This window comes from Dipodomys merriami, unplaced genomic scaffold, assembly GCF_024711535.1.
Source record: "Dipodomys merriami isolate MVZ:Mamm:240054 unplaced genomic scaffold, mDipMer1.0.p SCAF_37, whole genome shotgun sequence".
NCBI lineage: Eukaryota > Metazoa > Chordata > Mammalia > Rodentia > Heteromyidae > Dipodomys > Dipodomys merriami.
This window is the reverse complement of record NW_027205270.1, coordinates 952,949-970,214: the sequence shown is the minus strand read 5'-3', so window position 1 is coordinate 970,214 and position 17,266 is coordinate 952,949. Positions and strand designations below refer to the sequence as shown.

At 45.4% G+C, this 17,266-nt stretch overlaps 1 protein-coding gene across 21 annotated transcripts in view; it reads right to left on the bottom strand.

Annotated features, from left to right (window-relative positions):
* The window catches only part of Dysf (dysferlin), a 209,299-nt gene that overhangs the window by 13,292 nt on the left and 178,741 nt on the right, over positions 1-17,266 (bottom strand). For all 21 annotated transcript variants that reach the window (XM_069988937.1, XM_069988939.1, XM_069988942.1 and 18 more), the window contains 9 exons: positions 13,050-13,178; positions 12,619-12,774; positions 10,745-10,836; positions 8,498-8,668; positions 7,689-7,831; positions 5,113-5,252; positions 3,942-4,030; positions 3,595-3,690; positions 3,089-3,230 (listed from right to left, as the gene is read on the bottom strand). In XM_069988937.1, the coding sequence (XP_069845038.1) occupies positions 3,089-3,230; positions 3,595-3,690; positions 3,942-4,030; positions 5,113-5,252; positions 7,689-7,831; positions 8,498-8,668; positions 10,745-10,836; positions 12,619-12,774; positions 13,050-13,178 (1,158 nt within the window). The remainder of the gene's footprint in view (positions 1-3,088; positions 3,231-3,594; positions 3,691-3,941; positions 4,031-5,112; positions 5,253-7,688; positions 7,832-8,497; positions 8,669-10,744; positions 10,837-12,618; positions 12,775-13,049; positions 13,179-17,266) is intronic.

Genomic DNA, 17,266 nt, shown 5'->3' with positions numbered 1-17,266 from the left:
AGATGCTACCAAATTCCCTAACCAAACCCCCTAACCAAACCCGAGGAGCACTGCCCGTGAGAGGTTATAGCCACATTTTGGATGGCAGCCTAGATTGGTGAAGGTGCCACCCCCTTTCCAAGCCCAGCCTCTCCCCAACCTCCTGCAGGTGTCTCCTTCCTCTGGCCAGCTTTTATGGCCAGCTCCAGGCCCGACTGGCCTGCAGGGCCGCCAGCAGCCTCCATTCTTCAGGCCAGCCTGGTTTATGGGCTCAGTAATGAGCCAGAGGTTCAAACAGCCCATAGTGAGAGCAGCTGGGAGGGGGCTCCAGTTTAAGGAATGAGCCCCCTTCCCAGGTCCCAGGCGCTCATTATGCTCCTGGCCTGGGCCCTTTTACTAGCTGTTTATTTGCAGGGTGGGTGCCTGACACACAGGCAGGCCCCAGTGGGTGTGCTGGACTCCAGGTGGGAAGCCAGCCGGGACAAGCAGCGGTGGTTCAAAGCAGCTGGATGAAAGGAGACCTTGTACTTTACGACAGTCTCGTCTGGTTAATGGGGTCCCTGGAGGGACTGCCTGCCAGAAGTCCTGAACCCCATGGCAGAGAGCTGGCTCTACAGCAGGCCCAGGGAGCCCAGCAGCTGTTCAGTCCATTCATTAAGCCACCTCAGACCCATCCTCCAGTCCAGACTGGCTAATTGGTGCCCTGTGGGGATGGCTCCACCTGCTTCCCAGGGTCCCTTCTACCGCTGAAGTGTCCACAGACTCTCTCACCCTCTTGGCTGCCTCCAGAGCCACCTGCGCTGTTTCAGTTACTCATTCTTCTCTTGGACCTTCTCGGATCTTCCAGCCATCCTCTTCCCAGACCTGGGGTGAGGAGGAACCTACTTTCCAAGCCATGACTCTCCTTGACACCTTGACATCTATTTCTCCTCTCCACCCCACTCTCCTGCTGGCTTCTTCTCCAAGCCTAGTTATCACTCATGGAGCCCAGCAGACCTTTTCCTTTATCCTCCATCCTCAGCCCCTGAAGCTAACTTCTTGGAGGTCACCGACTCTCCTCTTCCTTGTCAGGGCCTTCAATACAGAGACACACTTCATAGGTGCCTGAATCGAACACCCCAATTCTGAATTAGTACCGGCAACTAGGCTGCAGAACCATCAGCTAGCTATTCTCTGTGCCTCCATTCAGTCCTCTCCTCTCTCTCTTCTGTTCCTCTTTTCCTTCCTCTTCCTCCTCCTCCCCTTCCTCCTCCTCCTCTTCTCTTTTCTTTCTCTGTCTCTTCATAAAAGCTGTCCTACCTTTTCCATTTGTCTCAAATCACCTGCTACTGTGCCAGATTCTCCTCTGACTTTATAGAATAAACCAGGAAGATCACCTCTGACCACTCCTTGCACACCCTACCCGTCACAGAGAAAGGTTGTTCTGACTCATTTAAGCAGTCAATGTGCATCTCCCTCAGCCTCAATTTCCTCACAGAATGTACATGATGCTTTGGCCCTCCCCTTGGCCACTCCTGGCTCTGTGCCCACAGCAGAGGTGAGGGGAGACTTATCTAATGTGGTACGTTCTACACTCTGACAATTGCAGTGTCGGCTGTGTTATGGAAACAAGCTGGTGATAGACAAACATGACCAGCAAAGGCAAACAAGATTCCAACTACAAACAGTCTAGGTTTTTCTTGACTTCACAGAATGTTGTTACTAAATTCTACTTTCTAGTGAGCATTGCACAGAAATCTCAGGATGAAAGAATCCCTAATCCTTGCTTAATCCATATTTTCCTTTGTTTGATGGTCTCAGAGTATTTGGTGGAACATTCTTGTTTCTCTGCTGTGCAGATGATCCTTTGTGTTAGATTGGAATGGATCAGGTGGAGAGGAAGCAATGAATTGAGAAGGATGAGGTAGGCAAATACATATGTGTATTTCCCTTAGTGAAACCACACAGCCAATCAGAAGACTTCCAGGCTGGAAGTCTAGAGCCACATTTGGATGGCTCAAGCAGAGAGGCACTTGCCCATTTAGCAGTAGGGCACTTCCTGGTGGCAATGAATGTCAGGCAGAACAAAAGTAGTTGGAAGCTCCAACAGGTCTTTGTACCACGGTTTCCTCCATTATGCTCTGGTGGCTACTTCCTAAGGGCATACCAGGTGCCCTCAGATTCCCCCTACTTTAGTGATACAAAATTTAAAGTCTAGATGAGACCTAAGCCAGGAGATGCAATGACACATATCCACTGATCCCCACTGATACTTACTTGTCCCCTAACGTGCCTTTAGCTCAAGCAGATTGGGTACATAACAGAAGCAGTTTAGGCCTCGAAGGTCGGTGTCTTACCCAGTGCCTGTCCAGATAATGACCACAGACACCAGGCACCAGACAGTTGTAGGAATCTTCTGAGCCAGAGGAGCTTAGCAAAACTACTCTCAGACCTACAGACAACCTAACCAACCCAGCCTTTTGGGAAGTTCCCTGGCTAGGGCCAGCCCTTGGCCTAGTTTTGTGCCAGTACTGAGACTTGAACTTAGAGCCTCACTTTCCCTTGGCTTTTTGCTCAAGGCTCATATTCTACCATGTGAGTCAGGCCTCTATACTTCAGGCATTTTGAAAGTTAATTAGAGATGAGTCTCATGGACTCATGAGACTGGGCTGGCTTTGAATTTTGAGCCTCAGAGCTCAGCCTCTTGAATAACTAGGATTACAGGCCTGAACCACAAGCATCAGGCTTCCCTTTGCCTCTTTGATGACAATAGTGTGTTCTTCCACTCTTCCCCCTCAGGCCCAAGACCATTCTTGCTGCTTGCTTTGTCTGGAATAGGGAAGAAGACAGTAGTTGTAGAATTTAGACTTAGCTACAAATGATGGCTGTGTGGTTGTAAGTGGTTGTGGGCAGCCATGACACTATGGCTATGGTGATGAAAGAGGAAGAAGAGGAAGAGTACAGAGATAATGGGGGCAGCTTTGCAGGTAATGAGAGCTGGGTGGTGGTTGTTGGGAGTGTCAACAATGATGGGGCAATGCTGGCTGTGACACTGAAAGACAGGGGACAGAGGTGGTGAGGTCTCACAGGAAAGGTAAAGTCCCAGGACCAGGACTAAAGGAATGCTTACCTTCTTGGCAATGGAGCAGACTTGCTCGGCCGGCAGGTAGTCGAAGGGGAACACAAACCTCCAATTGAAGTTACCCTCACCACCCAGGGAGCGATAGTGCACATCTGTCTTCTGTTTGTGCTCTTCAAAGCCCACCATCCAACTAGACATATGTTAAAGGATATTTCTCATTACATCTCTACTACAATGTACATCCTCCAATTGGCCCAACAAGGATGACAAAGGTAAAGAAACTTAGTATGTGCTATTGTAAATAGAATTTCCAGGAAATTTCTGTGATGCACAAAATACGACATCCAATAGAGAACATTCTAACTTCTCAGAAACTGTCTGGGGCATCATCCATTTTAGCTCAAAGATGAAGGCAGAAGAGAAAATATGGTGGGAGGAGCACTCCTCAACGGCAGAGAAGATACCCCACAAGATCCTCTTTCAGAGCTTCCTGTTCTCCCCTTTCCTACAGCAGAACCCTCAGCTTGTCCAAGTGCAAAGCAATAGCTCCCTACCCTTTCACATAAATGTCACTCATCTTCTCCCCAGTGAGGCTGAGATCATCCAGGATCACATCTTTGGTATTCCAGACAATACAACGCAGGAAAAACCTGGGGCAGAAGAGGAGAACAACGCAAATTTGCAAGCCTTTCCCACCACAGGGTAGGATACCCTTGGCTGAGCAGTTGGCTAGTCCAAGAAGACCTAGTACCCACATGGCTGGACCCTTGGCCAGGCCCAAACAATGCTGTGCTTTAAGATGCATGTGACACAAATCCTGGCCAATGGGTGATCTCCTGGCCCCACCCACAACTAACTCAGACCCTCCAGTTTAGCTTGAACCTGTGGCTGAGCCAGTCACCTTCTGGCTTTCCGAGGAGTGATATTGAAGGGAGGTCCGGGCCGCCCCAGAGCCTTTGGAAACAGATCGATCCACATCTGCAGCTTCCCCTGCAGAGACAAGAGTTCACTTTCATTATCCTTTCCATTCAACTTACAGACACTGCATGCTGCTCTGTGCCAGGCAGTTGAGACACAGACCCGAGAAAACCCAGGCCTTCTAGAAGAGGCTCATGCAGAGGGACCCTAAACAGGAAACTGTAGAGCTGATCACAGAAATTGAGCCCACTGTCCCACAAGCCACTGACTTAGGCACACTTCTCAAAGACAGCAACCTTTGAGACATGCTTTCGTGTGCCTGAGGATTGGTACATGCAACTCAGTGAAGGGTCACAGAACAGGATTTAGCTACAAGGGCTCAGAAGGACTCTATATAGAAGCCCACCTATAACCTCTCCTCCACATCTACAAATGGTATGAGATTACTTTCCCTATCTTAAGGAGCTGGGGTTAAAGTAACTTGGTGAAGTCACCCCTGCAAGCTGGTCCTCCAATCAGTTGCACTGATTTGGGAGGCTGGTAGCCAGGCCAACTAGTAGAGAAAGATTGCTTCTCACAAAGACATCTTCAGGGCTCATGTTGGCCTTCTCTTTGCCTGCAACCTTTCCTCTCCTTCTCCAAAGATCAGCCTTCTCTGGCCAGTCTCAAGCCTGCTGTCTGTTCACACTCCCCTCTGTATAAGAGGCTTCCCCTGCCTATCTCTATAGGTCTCTGCGAGTTCATCATGGAATGCTGGGCCTACTCTCTAACCACTACAACCCATCACGGGGTAGAGGTGCATCTGAGATAGCCACTGACCAATTCAAACACAGGGGTATACTCTGAGGCCAGGGTGAGATAGCGGTCTTTCTAGAAGACAGATGGAAGGCAGAGGCCAGGGCCTACATGTGGAGTAAGTTGCTGCTGACCTTGTTCACCAGCTCTGAGGACCAGAGGTGACCATAGAGGCCAAGCCCTCAGATCCCTTCATAGGTTTGCTGTGGTGACCACCCAGACTCTGAAGATACAGGCCAAGGAGAGAATGGCCAAATCCCCAAATCCCTCGCAGTTCCTCTAGGTGTTCATGCTGCTTTTGGGTGGAGCTTTCTATAGTTTAAGGACTCTCCAGGGCCCAGGTGGGTTCAAGATCCCACCTGCTCAATATCTGGCTGTAGTGGGCTGTAGAGGGGCCGTGATTCCACATGCTCAGGAACCAGGCCTTGCTGCTGAAGAACATGAAGAGCCAGACGCTCCTCCACTGGGCCCAGGTGTGGATTCGGGATCCTGCCAGCATCTGCCCCAAACCAAGAAAAAAGATGTGAAGTGCATGAGAGATGGCAAGGCAGCCCAGGGGGCAGATTAAGTGGACTACTTGATGGAAATAGGAAGCCCCTCTCCCCGATAGCCTCACCCGAGCCCAGATCCTTGCTCTGGTCCTATGTCTCCCTTACTATGAGGGAATCTTATCATCGACAGGCTTAAAATTCCTATTTCCTTATTTCCATCATTTCTTTTTTTCCATACCAGAGGGAATCCTCTGGTGAAACCCTCTGAGCAAGGGGATTCACCACAGACTCCCCTCAGTTACTCTTATATTGCTTTATAAACCATTAATATTTCAGCGTAGTAGTAATAGAGATCTAGTGTTAGGAACCGTTATTTGGAGATTTGTCTGAAGTGAAACTATAGATCTATGAAACAAAAAGAAATAACATTCAACTTAAGACAATTTCTCTACTGCAGTAAACAGACACATTCTTACAGCAAGCCTGTTTCTAGTCATCAGCTGATGGAGACACCATGGGACTCTCTGAGGTGGTATGGATGCCTGCTACTCCCAAGGGCTAAGAACCTGCTTTGAGTCCTAAGATTCCTAAACTGGAGGTTTCAGGTGCTTGGTGGCCACAGAAATTTTTCTATGAGCTCCACAAATGGCCATCAACCATTACTGTACATAGAATACATATATGGCACCTGTGTGTGTTATTAGTTTTCAAATATATGTTGGTCAAGTCATTGCCATCATTTCTAACAGGGCCCTTCTAGAAACTCCTTCCTGTTTCTCATCAGTACAAATCTTCTTGTCTGTCAAAGACCACCCCTTCTAGGAAGTCTTTCTTAGCTGCCACAACTGTGAGCTGCCACAATCTGTATCCCCTAGATCTGGTGGCTTCATGTTATTATTTCTATGCTCTGGTTCACAAAAGTCATTCCAGCACTAGCTATAATAGCAGCACTAACAGAAAACACTTCCAGAATGTTCTTCATATGTATTCACACATCCAGTCCTCACAAGAACCCTAGAAATTGTTACTGATTCACCCTTTCACAGATGTGAAGCCTGAAGCATGGAGAAGCACCACACCTGGGCAGCAGGGCAGCCGGGCTCACATGTTCACCTAGGCACAATCACATCTTTCCTCCCCCTCATGCTTCCTAGTGCAGTTCCTGCCTGCCAGGAAATGAGTTGGTGACTGATGTCATGCATGTGGAAAAGCCTAGCCTGTCAGCCCGAATCCCAAACCTGGAACCCCCTGTGCCAGGGGCCTTGACTTAGAGGTGATGATGGTTCAAGTCCCACACATGTGGGCCAATGAACACCAATACAGATTCACACACACACACACACACACACACACACACACACACACACACACACACACACACACACACACACACACACACACACACACACACCAGACTTGCCTGACTACCAAAGAAAAGATAGAGGAAAGAAGGATCCCAAAAGAATAAGCATGGCACTAGAGATCCAAAAATATGGCTCTGCTCCTAGCTGGGTGGTGACTTTGGGTAGGTCATTAACCACTCCTGAACTCAATAGCCTCATCTGTAAAACCAGGCCGATGCTAAACCTCATATTTTAATGGCCTGTGCCTTGGTTCTTGGAACTAAAGTTGCTCACAGAGAAACAGTTGCCACCAGAGGAAATGAGACTACCACTGAAACAGATGTATGTTCCAGAGAAAAAGAGAATGGGAGGATGCCTAATGGCTAAGCCTGGCTCATGACCCAGGAAACACAGGAAAATAGAATGGGGAGGAGGGGCGACTTGGGCATGGACCATCAAAGCCATCATTTCCCTTTTATAACCTCAACACCAGCCCTGACATCAAACATCTCTGAAACAAGCAGGAGGCGAGCGGCCAGCTGGGCCTGTAAACACTTCAGGGGAGTCTGGGCTGCTCTGGGTGGGCGACACAGGCCTGTGGGCATCTCAGACACATGGAGAGCATGTGGAAGGATTTTCAGCCACCAATAGTAGGCAGAATCTGTGGCAGGGATGGAAACCCTGCAAGATCGCTGACCTGCCCTTCAGATGCTTAGCTATGTGGGCGATGCACAGGAGTTTCAAAGGCTCATCAGCATCTGTCAAGCTAGCAGGTTAGTGCAATTCATGTAGAAAAGGGTTTAAATGCTCTCTAAACTCTGACCAAAGTCTGACCTCCAACACCAGAGGACCCTGATCTTGGCTTCAAACTCATCCCAATCTCGTCCTCAGATGGGCCTAAACACAGCCTTGGATATAGTTCTGAACCTGATCTCATCCTGACCTCTAATTTACAAGTAGTATCACACATATACCCTAACCCTGCTGCTCTGGGATGTGTCACTTGTCACTAGGGCCTTAATGAGAGAGGAGGGACTGAGAGAGAGAGGAGAGCCCATCATGGTTTGATGTGGGGAGTGGGGGAATCACATAGTAGCTCACCTATCTCCTCAATGGTGTACTCTTTATCCTGAAATGTCACTCGATCTGTCCGATACACAGGGGCCTTGACTCTGTGTTGCTGACAGAAGAGGTGGAGAAGCTGGGAAGGGCGGAGCTGGTCCCTCCACTGGTTCGGTCCAGAGCTGAAGCCCAAGTGCAAAGCAAAGATGAGATGTAGCACAGATCCTAGTGGTAGTGAACTTTGTACCCTCACACACAACAGCATCCACCCTTCACAGTGGATGCCCCATCATATTCTTCATCACCCTCATTTTACAGTTGAAGAAACTGAGGCTCACAAAAGAAAAGGTCATAATATGTGTGGAAATGGAATCTACATTTTTCCCATTTCCAGAGTTAGAGAAGCAGGTCCAAACAAGACTGGAGATGGTTAGAAGAAGAACTGTTCACACCTGAATTCTCCTGAGAGACTATCACAGAATTCCTCCCCAGGCCCAGCTGGAGCCCATGTGCCCAACTGTCTGTCACCTTCCTTCTCTCCCTTCTTCCCATCCTCTCTCCAGGGCCCAGTCCACTGCCTTAGAGAGCACTGGCTTATAACAATGTGATAAAGAGCCAGATCTCTAGAGTCAGATAAGCAGGCTCAAATCCTAATCCTCCATTTATGAACCACAACCTCTCTGAGTGGAGTGGAGACAATTTCCCCCACCCCTGCCCCATGTCTACCCCCACCCCGCCACTGAGTTCAGGAGAGAATGTCTGGAAAGAGCTAAGTCCAGGCTGCATACAGCAGCATTCAGTAGACAGAATGGTTGGTTGTCGAGAAGCAGCCAGCCTTTAGCACATACACACAGTAGGTCTGTGGGAGTCCACAACGAGCCCCAAACTTAGACAGCAGCCTGTCCTCCAGATCAATGACTGTCTCCCCAATCTTCTCATCCTTGGAGAGAAGGTCGTAGTCATAGAGAGTGATCTTCAGGTCCTTCTCCAGAGGTAGAGTGCAGGTCAGCTCAAACATCCTGCAGGAGGGTAGAGGTCAGGACACTGCCAGCCCCTGATGTCACTGGACCCAGTAGGAAGACAAAGGAGCACCAGAGTGAGCTATCCCAGGGTGGGTACCCTCCTCAGATCACACCACCCACAGTGTAGCTGTACGCTGTGTGTGTATGCATGTGTACGTGTGGGTGTGGGGTATGTGTGTGTGAATAAAATAGAACAAAATGCTAGGACCATGAGATGTAAAACTCCAGATACCAGAGCTCTGGAGTTTACCTGCTGTCCAGACTTGGGCTACACATCCACTTCTGGTGCAGAAGGAAAGGAGGGTTTATGGAAAGATTTCTTGGGAGAGAGCACCTATGGGGTCTGAACCTCAGCCTCCACAAGGATCAAGATGGAGACAAAAAGGGTTCCAGGGTGGCAGACTCATGCTGACTTTCTTGTGCTCAAGGTCACTTAAGCAGCATACAAAAGCAGACAAGGGCCACATTTGGGAGAAGCTGGATTCCCAGCAATGCCTGGGTCAAGGAACACATGTGCATCTTGTGAAGAAGAGGAAACTCTTGCAAGGCCAGACTAGAGCTGCTCTGAATCCTACCCTATGGGACCTCATAGGGTCCCAACAGCCAGAGATTGTGGAGTGAACTATCTGAGGACCCTCAGAGGCTGAGCAGTGGCTTGCTAAAGGGGTACAGTACCTACTCAATCACAGATGGCACATGTAATGATACTTTGCCATAACTTAAGCTCCTCTGGTCCTGGTCCTGGTCCTGGAGGGTTGCTGGCTAGCTAGAGGGCAGAGGAGCACACTCACTAAACAGGATATATGAGGCAGGAAGAGCTTGCTTCCCTCCTCACAGTCCCCTATGAAACACATGGCTCACTCGAAGTCCTGGCAACAAAGATGCTTAGGGTGTATTCAAGGTGCTCATACACAGATCTGGTCATCCTAGCTGCAGCCCTAACCCTAAGTTTTTGACTTTTATAAAGTCAAAGTAGAGTGAAAGTGCTTCTGCACTTATCTGCAGGAGGCTCAAAATCCCAGGAACCAGCTTTGGGCTGTGATTCAGAGGAAATGGAGAATGGGAGCAGGAGGAATGTTTTCTGCACTCTATCTCATTGCCACCTGCCCTAGGCCTTGACCATACTCACCCCTGAGGGAGGCCCATTACCAATAGCCCATAGGCCTGGACCAGCCACTGAAACTTATCAAACAGAGCTACTTTCTCCCATCCTCCTTCTCCACCCTAAATCCTGGTTTGATAATGACTCAGTGCCACCTAGGATTGTTGCTTCTTCAAAAGCTGCCTTTTTCCAAGCTGACTACTGGTCAGATGGAGTGATCTCAACTAACCAAACTGATACCCATGTTGGGATGCAATGTATTGCTTGATATATTGGCACACCAGACCTCTTCTACAGGTGGCTGAGAAATCGCTGCCAGCCTCTTTTTTTGTTGTTGTTTTAAGAGCTCATAACCAAGAGCAACTCAGACCCAGCACCCACTCTCACAGCAGGGGTATTGATTTTCTTCCTTTGTTTTTATATTTCCAGCAGTATTTCATTGTCTTGGGTCTCCATTCTTCCTGTAGATATCCACCACAGATGTATGTGGACACTGAAATAGTAACTGCTCAATGCAACTTGATAGATGGGACTAGATATGGAAAATATAAAAGATATTGGTGGAAACTGGTGAAGTCCTAATGAAGTCTAGGGTTCATTGATAATAATGCACCAAGCAAATGGACCATAGTTATACAAGATGTTAATGGTGGAGAAAATTGGATTAATCATATATGGGAACTCTGCATTATCCTTGTATATTTTCTGCAAAATCTAAAATTATCCCCCAAAAGTTCACCAAATAAAACCCAACTAATGTATCTTCTGAGCATCCATGGAGATTTCTGATCCTAGAGGTAAGGTGTGTTTAACTAAGAGGAACTGGGGCTATATTGATGTAGGAAAGCTCTAGGGAATGCACTTCTGCTTCTTATGACAGGGACCTCCCAGAGGCAGCCATCTCTACCCACTAGATTGTAGCATTTCTAGAGTGCCCCCTCTATCCCAAGACCAGACTACGTCCCACTCACTTTCCAAATACAGGCTCCAGGGTACAGGGGATGTAGTTATCCTGGTCACTCACTGACTTCTTCCCTATGGAGATCTTGATGTAAGGGTCACACTGGAGGAGGACACAGAAACACATGTGTGAAATCACTGTCCCACTGTGTCTTTGGGGCTTCTTGGGTCCTCTGTTATCCCAAAGGGGTGAGGTGCCAGCCATGAGGAAACTTCAGTATAGACTGTGTCAGGTCTGGTTGGGAGTCCATCCTGCATACCATACCATAACAGTTGGCCAGACACAGGCTTCCAATCTCAGCTCTAGCAGTGGGGCTATATCAATACACACACACATTCCCTAGACCTTGCATGTGTGTTGGTATACCCCCAGATCTTCTTTCCTAAGTCCTCTATACTTCTGACCCACTACCTCTTAAGAGAGGTTGATTGGACTAGGTCCCTATCCTCATACACATAATACATAGACAGTATTCTATATAGAAATCGTCTAAGTATGTGGGGAGGTCCTTTGTGACCTCTGCTTATCCAAATAGAAGAAAAGAGAGGTGGTCACCCTTTGTCAGCTAGGCAGCCAGCTTGGGCCTGTCTCCCAGATGATACCCATGAGTGACAGCAACCTTCAGCCGTCCTTCCTGAGCAGCTGGGGCCAGAGAGCACCCAGACTTAGCCTACCTCTAAGAATGCTTGAAAGATACAGGCCTGCTTACTAGCTACATCCTGGAGGCCATTGTACCCTGTGATGGTAAGACTTCTCAGCCTTATAAAGCAGGGCTGTAGGCGGATGCTGGTGGCTCACGCCTATAATCCTAGTTACTCAGGAGGCTGAGATCTAAGAATTGTGGTTCAAAGCCAGCCTGGGCAGAAAAATCCCCATGAAACTTGTATCCCTAATTCAGCACCAGAAAACCAGAAGTGACGCTGTGGCTCAAGTGGTAGAGCACTAGCCTTGAGCAGAAGAGCTCAGGGACAGTGTTGAAGCCCCATGACCAAAAACAACAAAGCAGGGGCGCGTCAGGCCTCTACCCACCATCACAAGGATACACACTAGACATGAACTCATATAATGAGATAAGGAAGAACCCTATTCTTGTCTTACCCCATTGCTACCTCTTTGTCTTCCTTTTTCCTCTTTCAAAATCTTCTCCATTACCTTCCTGTGATTCTAGACTCCTCCCTTCATTGAATCTCCCTCCTCCATATCTGGCCAGAACTAGTGTGAGACAGCTGAGTCTCTTGTCTCAGACACAAAATTTAAGGGAAGGCTCCAAAATTCAGTAATCAAAACAAATAGTATTTAAAAAAATTAAAATTGATGCCATTAATCCATGATGAACAAAATATCAAAATTCCAAACAAAGACCAGATGAGTATTCCTGGTTTCTCTTTTGCCTCTATCTCCATATGGATGGGCGTGGCAGTTACTAATCCTATCTTTTCCTTCTTCACCCCTCCCTACTCTTCATTGAAATTCTACAAGTTCACTCCCAACCTGCATCTTCAACCTCATATCTGATACTTTACCCTGGTTCCACACATAAAGGAAGCAATTGGCTTTCAAAGTCTGGCCTATGCTTTGATTCCTTCATACAACTTTCCTTCTCCCCTTGAGTCTATCAAAACTCTGTGTATCCTTAAGAATCCTAGTCTTTCCTGGAAGTCTTCTCTATTTTTCCAAAGTCCTGTACTGACTTTGACCTTCTCTTACCTCTGGAGCACTTGATCCCTGACAAAACTCTGTCCAGATACATCTCAGTTCTGCATGTGTTCATCTGGTTTCCCTAGTTTACTGAAAGCTTCCGGGGCAGAAACTATGTCCAGATTTTACAAGTTTTTGTAGCTAGGTGTATTCTTCTAGGGGAACCAAAAGCTTCAGAAATATTACCTTCCCATTGGGGTCCTTGGGCTGGAGGCCAAATGCTCGAACAATATAGATTCGGACCAAGCACTCCTGGGGCCCCTGGGCAGCCAGCTGGTGGAACTGTCTTGGGGGCATGGGAATGGCTGGGTCTTCTGGGAGGGGATAAATTTTGAAAAGGCCCTAAAAAACAGAGGGTTTAACTTTCACTTTTATGATTGTCATCCACATGATAACCATATGGCAATCCATCTTTTTCTCTATGAAAAGTCACCACCATGAAGAACCATCCAGCAGAACACCATCCCATCACCGTCATCAGAATCTGCAATAGCAGCATCACCACCTCCATTCCTCATATGGTCATGAATATCAACACAACCTCTCCCACTGTGCACTTACTGTGACGATACCACGATCTTATACGTCTGTACCGGGACATGTCCTCCAAAGCTCACCTTAAACTCGCCAATGACAGACGGATCTTCTGTCTCTTCCTGTGTCTTGCCTCGGTAAAGCTTGAAGGTATTACAAAAATCAGACAGGCCTTCAAAAGCCTCCACATTCTCTAGCTGTGTGTCATAGACCTGTCACACATGGGAATAAGAAGAAGAAACAAGGGTCACTAAGGGAAGAAGAAACAGGAAAAGAATGAAACAAGACAATGTAAGAATGCAGAAAGAAAGAGAGGGACATAGAAGAGAGTAAGACAAAAATATATAAATGAACAAAAGCAGAGCTGGAAAGGTGGAGAGATGAGCCAAGAAGAAAAAGAGAGAAAAGAGAATGAGAACTAATGCCCAGGAGAAAGGAGTATGGAAGACATTTGCCCAGTCCCTTAGGGAATAGGGTTTTTGAGTTAATCAAATTTTCTAGGACCTGGAGCAGGTGGCTCACACCTGTAATCCTAGCTACTCAGGAGGCTGAGATCTGAGGATTACAGTTCAAAGACAGTCCAGGCAGGAAAGTCCATGAGACTCTAATCGACAATTAACCACCAGAAAACTGGACGTGGCAGTGTGGCTCAAGTGGTAGAGTTGCTTACCTTGAGCTGAAGAGCTCAGGGTTAGCGCCCAGACCCAGAGTTCAAGCCCCATGACCAACAACAACAACAAAAAATTAGGTACCTGAGAATCATATACAAGAGGGGTGTGTGTGTGTGTGTGTGTGTGTGTGTGTGTGTGTGTGTGTGTGTGTGTGTGTGTGTGCGCACGTGCACGCGCACTAGTACCATGGCTTGAATTCAGGGCCTCATACTCTCACTCAGTTTGCTTGTTTGCTTGCTTATAGTTGACACTCATCACTTGTGTCATATCTCTAGTCCAGCATTTTGCTGGTTCACTAGCCATGGAGTCTCACAAACTTTTCTGACCTAGCTGACCTCAAACTACAATTATTCTCTGATCAATGCCTCCTGATGACCAGAAATACAAGTAAGAGGTAGCATTATCTGACAGTGATGCATTTTTGCAGACTTAGTAGTTGAAACCTATAACCCTAGCTGCTTGGGAGGTAGAGTTCAAGGCCAACCCAAGCACAAAAGTTTGTAACACTCCATCTCAACCAGTGGTTCACACTTGTTATTTCACGTACAGAGGAAACACAGTGGCTGAGAGCAATGACAAGCCTTCATGAACTCCAGAGACATAATGGAGTACAAGTCAAGAGGATACTAGCCCAGCCTGGCAAGGACATAAAATGAGACCTTACCTCAAAAAAATACCAATATAATTAGTCATTTTGAAACAGTGGTGTGGATCAAGTGGGAGAGCCACCTACCTGCCTACCCAGCAAGCACAAGGCCAGGAGTTCAAACCCAAGTACTATCCCTCAAAATGCAGAAAAAAAAACATATATTGAGAGAGAGAAGGGTAGTCAGGACTCTTTATCTTTGAACTAAAATAACTTCATTGTTATCCTTTCTGGATCAATTTTTCCTCATACACAGTAAGGTCTTTCAATATACATATGCACATACATACACATATACATATACACATATGTATATTCATGTACCCAGTGAAGTTTGATTAAGTGATGATATTTGTTTTCTTTCACTGTTGGGTTGTCTTCCTCAGAGACTCCAGTTATACAAATGTTGGGTCTCATTTTCTTGACATATACATCTATTCACTTTCTCATTATTTTATAACTGTTTCTTGTTTCCCTTTCGCTTTGCTTACCTTTATCCTTTCTTCCCTCTGTGATGAAATGATATGACCCTGTGTTTCCATGTGTCTATTCCACTCCACACATGTTCCAGTAACAGGTGTCCCTCACTTTCCCTCCTGAGTGCCACCATCTGCACTCAGCTCGTCATCCTCAACTCATTTCTTTTCTGCTCTGCATTCTGATGACGCCATTTCTAAAAAGTTCACAGTCTCATCTGTTCTGCTCCTTGGCAAAATTGTTATAGTGTGCATATGTCTTTTCCTACAGGTGAGTTTGATTTCTATTTTCCCTTCTTCGTATATGTGTATATACATATATATGTTATTTATGTTAATTTATTACTATATTACATAAATATTATGTTGTTATTATATTTATTTGTTATTATATTTATTCTATATTTTAATATATGAAATTTATATATATATATGTATATATATATGACTTTTAAGTTAACACTGCATCTTTTTTTTGCTATTACTTCCCTAAATGAGCTTATTTCAGCTAGACTGCTGTTCCCTTCATTTCAACTATGGAGGCAGACTGCATTCTACATACAGGGCTGTCCATGAGACTCCTATGTAACTCTTCCTTCTCAGCTTCTATGAACCACACCAGATCTAATAGATTTCCATCATCAACTTGAACTTGTCTCCAAAGGTCTTGTGTTGTAAACAAGAGGATTAATATCCTATTTCCCAGCGCAAGAACTATATTTTAAAACTATGCATTATAAAAACTTTCAAGCACACCAAAACAAAGGAAGCTAAGTACTGTTGGTTCATGCTTGTAATCCTAGCTACTTAGGAGGCTGAGAGCTGAGGATTATGATTCGAAACCAACCCAGGCAGAAAGTACATGAGATTCTTTATCTCCAATTAACCCACAAAAATGCTGGAGGTAGAGCTGTGGTTCAGTGACAGAGCACCAGCTTTGAGAGAAAAAGCCAAGTAAGAGCATGAGGCCCTGAGTTCAAGACTTAGTACCAGCAAAAAATAGAATAAAATAAAATATAAAGAGGATAACTAACAAACTCTTGTGAACCCATCACCTGTCTTCAGTAATTATCAGCATTCTTCCATTTGGAAGTCAATTTTGCTGAAGCTTTCTCAGACCTGTTACCCCTATGAGTTTTCATCAAGCTTCATGAATCCTCTCTTCATTTACTGCCTCTACCCAATTTCACTTGTCCTTGAGCAGCCCTTACTTATATTTTGGAGACTGTGGCTTTTATTTGTTTCCAACTTTTCTGAAAAATGGATTTTGTGGGTTTGAATGATTTCCAAGAAAAAAGAGGAAAAATGCTGACTTATGCAGCCATGTTCATACTGGAAGTCCTAATAAAATACTTCGTAAATTTCCAACTAGTTGGACTTTTTGTTTAAACTTTTGTTATTAATTTCTCCTTTTATTGCATTTTAATCCGTCTGGTATTATTTCTGCTTTTGGTAACTTATTGCTAAACTAATATATGATCAAATTTTGTATGTTCTATAAAGACCAGGAAAAACACATTCTCTGTTTATTTTTTTCTGTATTTTATAGCTACAACTTTATCTTGTTGTTCAGTTCTTTTATTGCTTTATTTATTGAATATTTGACAAAAAGAAAAATATTTAAAAAATCTTTGTCTTGAGCCAGGTGACAGTGGCTCACGCCTGTAATCCTAGCTACTCAGGAGGCTGAGATCTGAAGATCGCGGTTCAAAGCCATCCAGAACATGAAAGTCTGTGAGACTCTTATCTCCAATTAACCACTAAAAATGCAGAAAGTAGAGCTATGGCTCAAGTGATAGAGTACTACCCTTGTGTAAAAAAGATCAGGGACAGTGCCCAGGCCCTGAGTTCAAGCCCCATGACACACACACACACACACACACACACACACACACACACACACACACAAAATCACTTCATTTCAATAATTTTGTGCTTTTATTTGTGGAAGTTAGTTTATGTACTCTTAGCTATATTTTTACTGGAATAGAATTTTATCTTTTGTGTCACTTTAAGTTTCTTTTTTAATTTTTTAAATTATCTTGTAGTTGTACAAAGGGGGTTCAATTCAACATGTCAGTTCACTAGTACAAAGCATCTTGATCAATGTTGCCCCTTTCATAATTCTCCTCATCTCCCCCAACCCCATTCATCCCCTCAATTTTCATAACCACTTTTGCTTGGGGTATTTCTAAACTCTTTTCACTAAGGAGTATACAATTTATTTATTTAAAATGATCTGTTTTGTTTCCTTTACTTTTTACTTAAATTCCCTTTCCCTATATTTACACTTACTTGATTTTGTTTGTAAAACTGTTCTAAAGCATTGTTTGTCAACATTTTAATTTTTTAGTTATCCTAGGTTGTATTGTGTGTCTTTTTTTTTAATTGTGAAAATACTTACAGAGGGGTTACAATTACATGGGCAAGAAAATGAGCACATTTCTTATCAAACATTGTAGCCTCCTCCTTTGTTTCCCCTTCCCATCCCTTCCCATCCTCCCCCC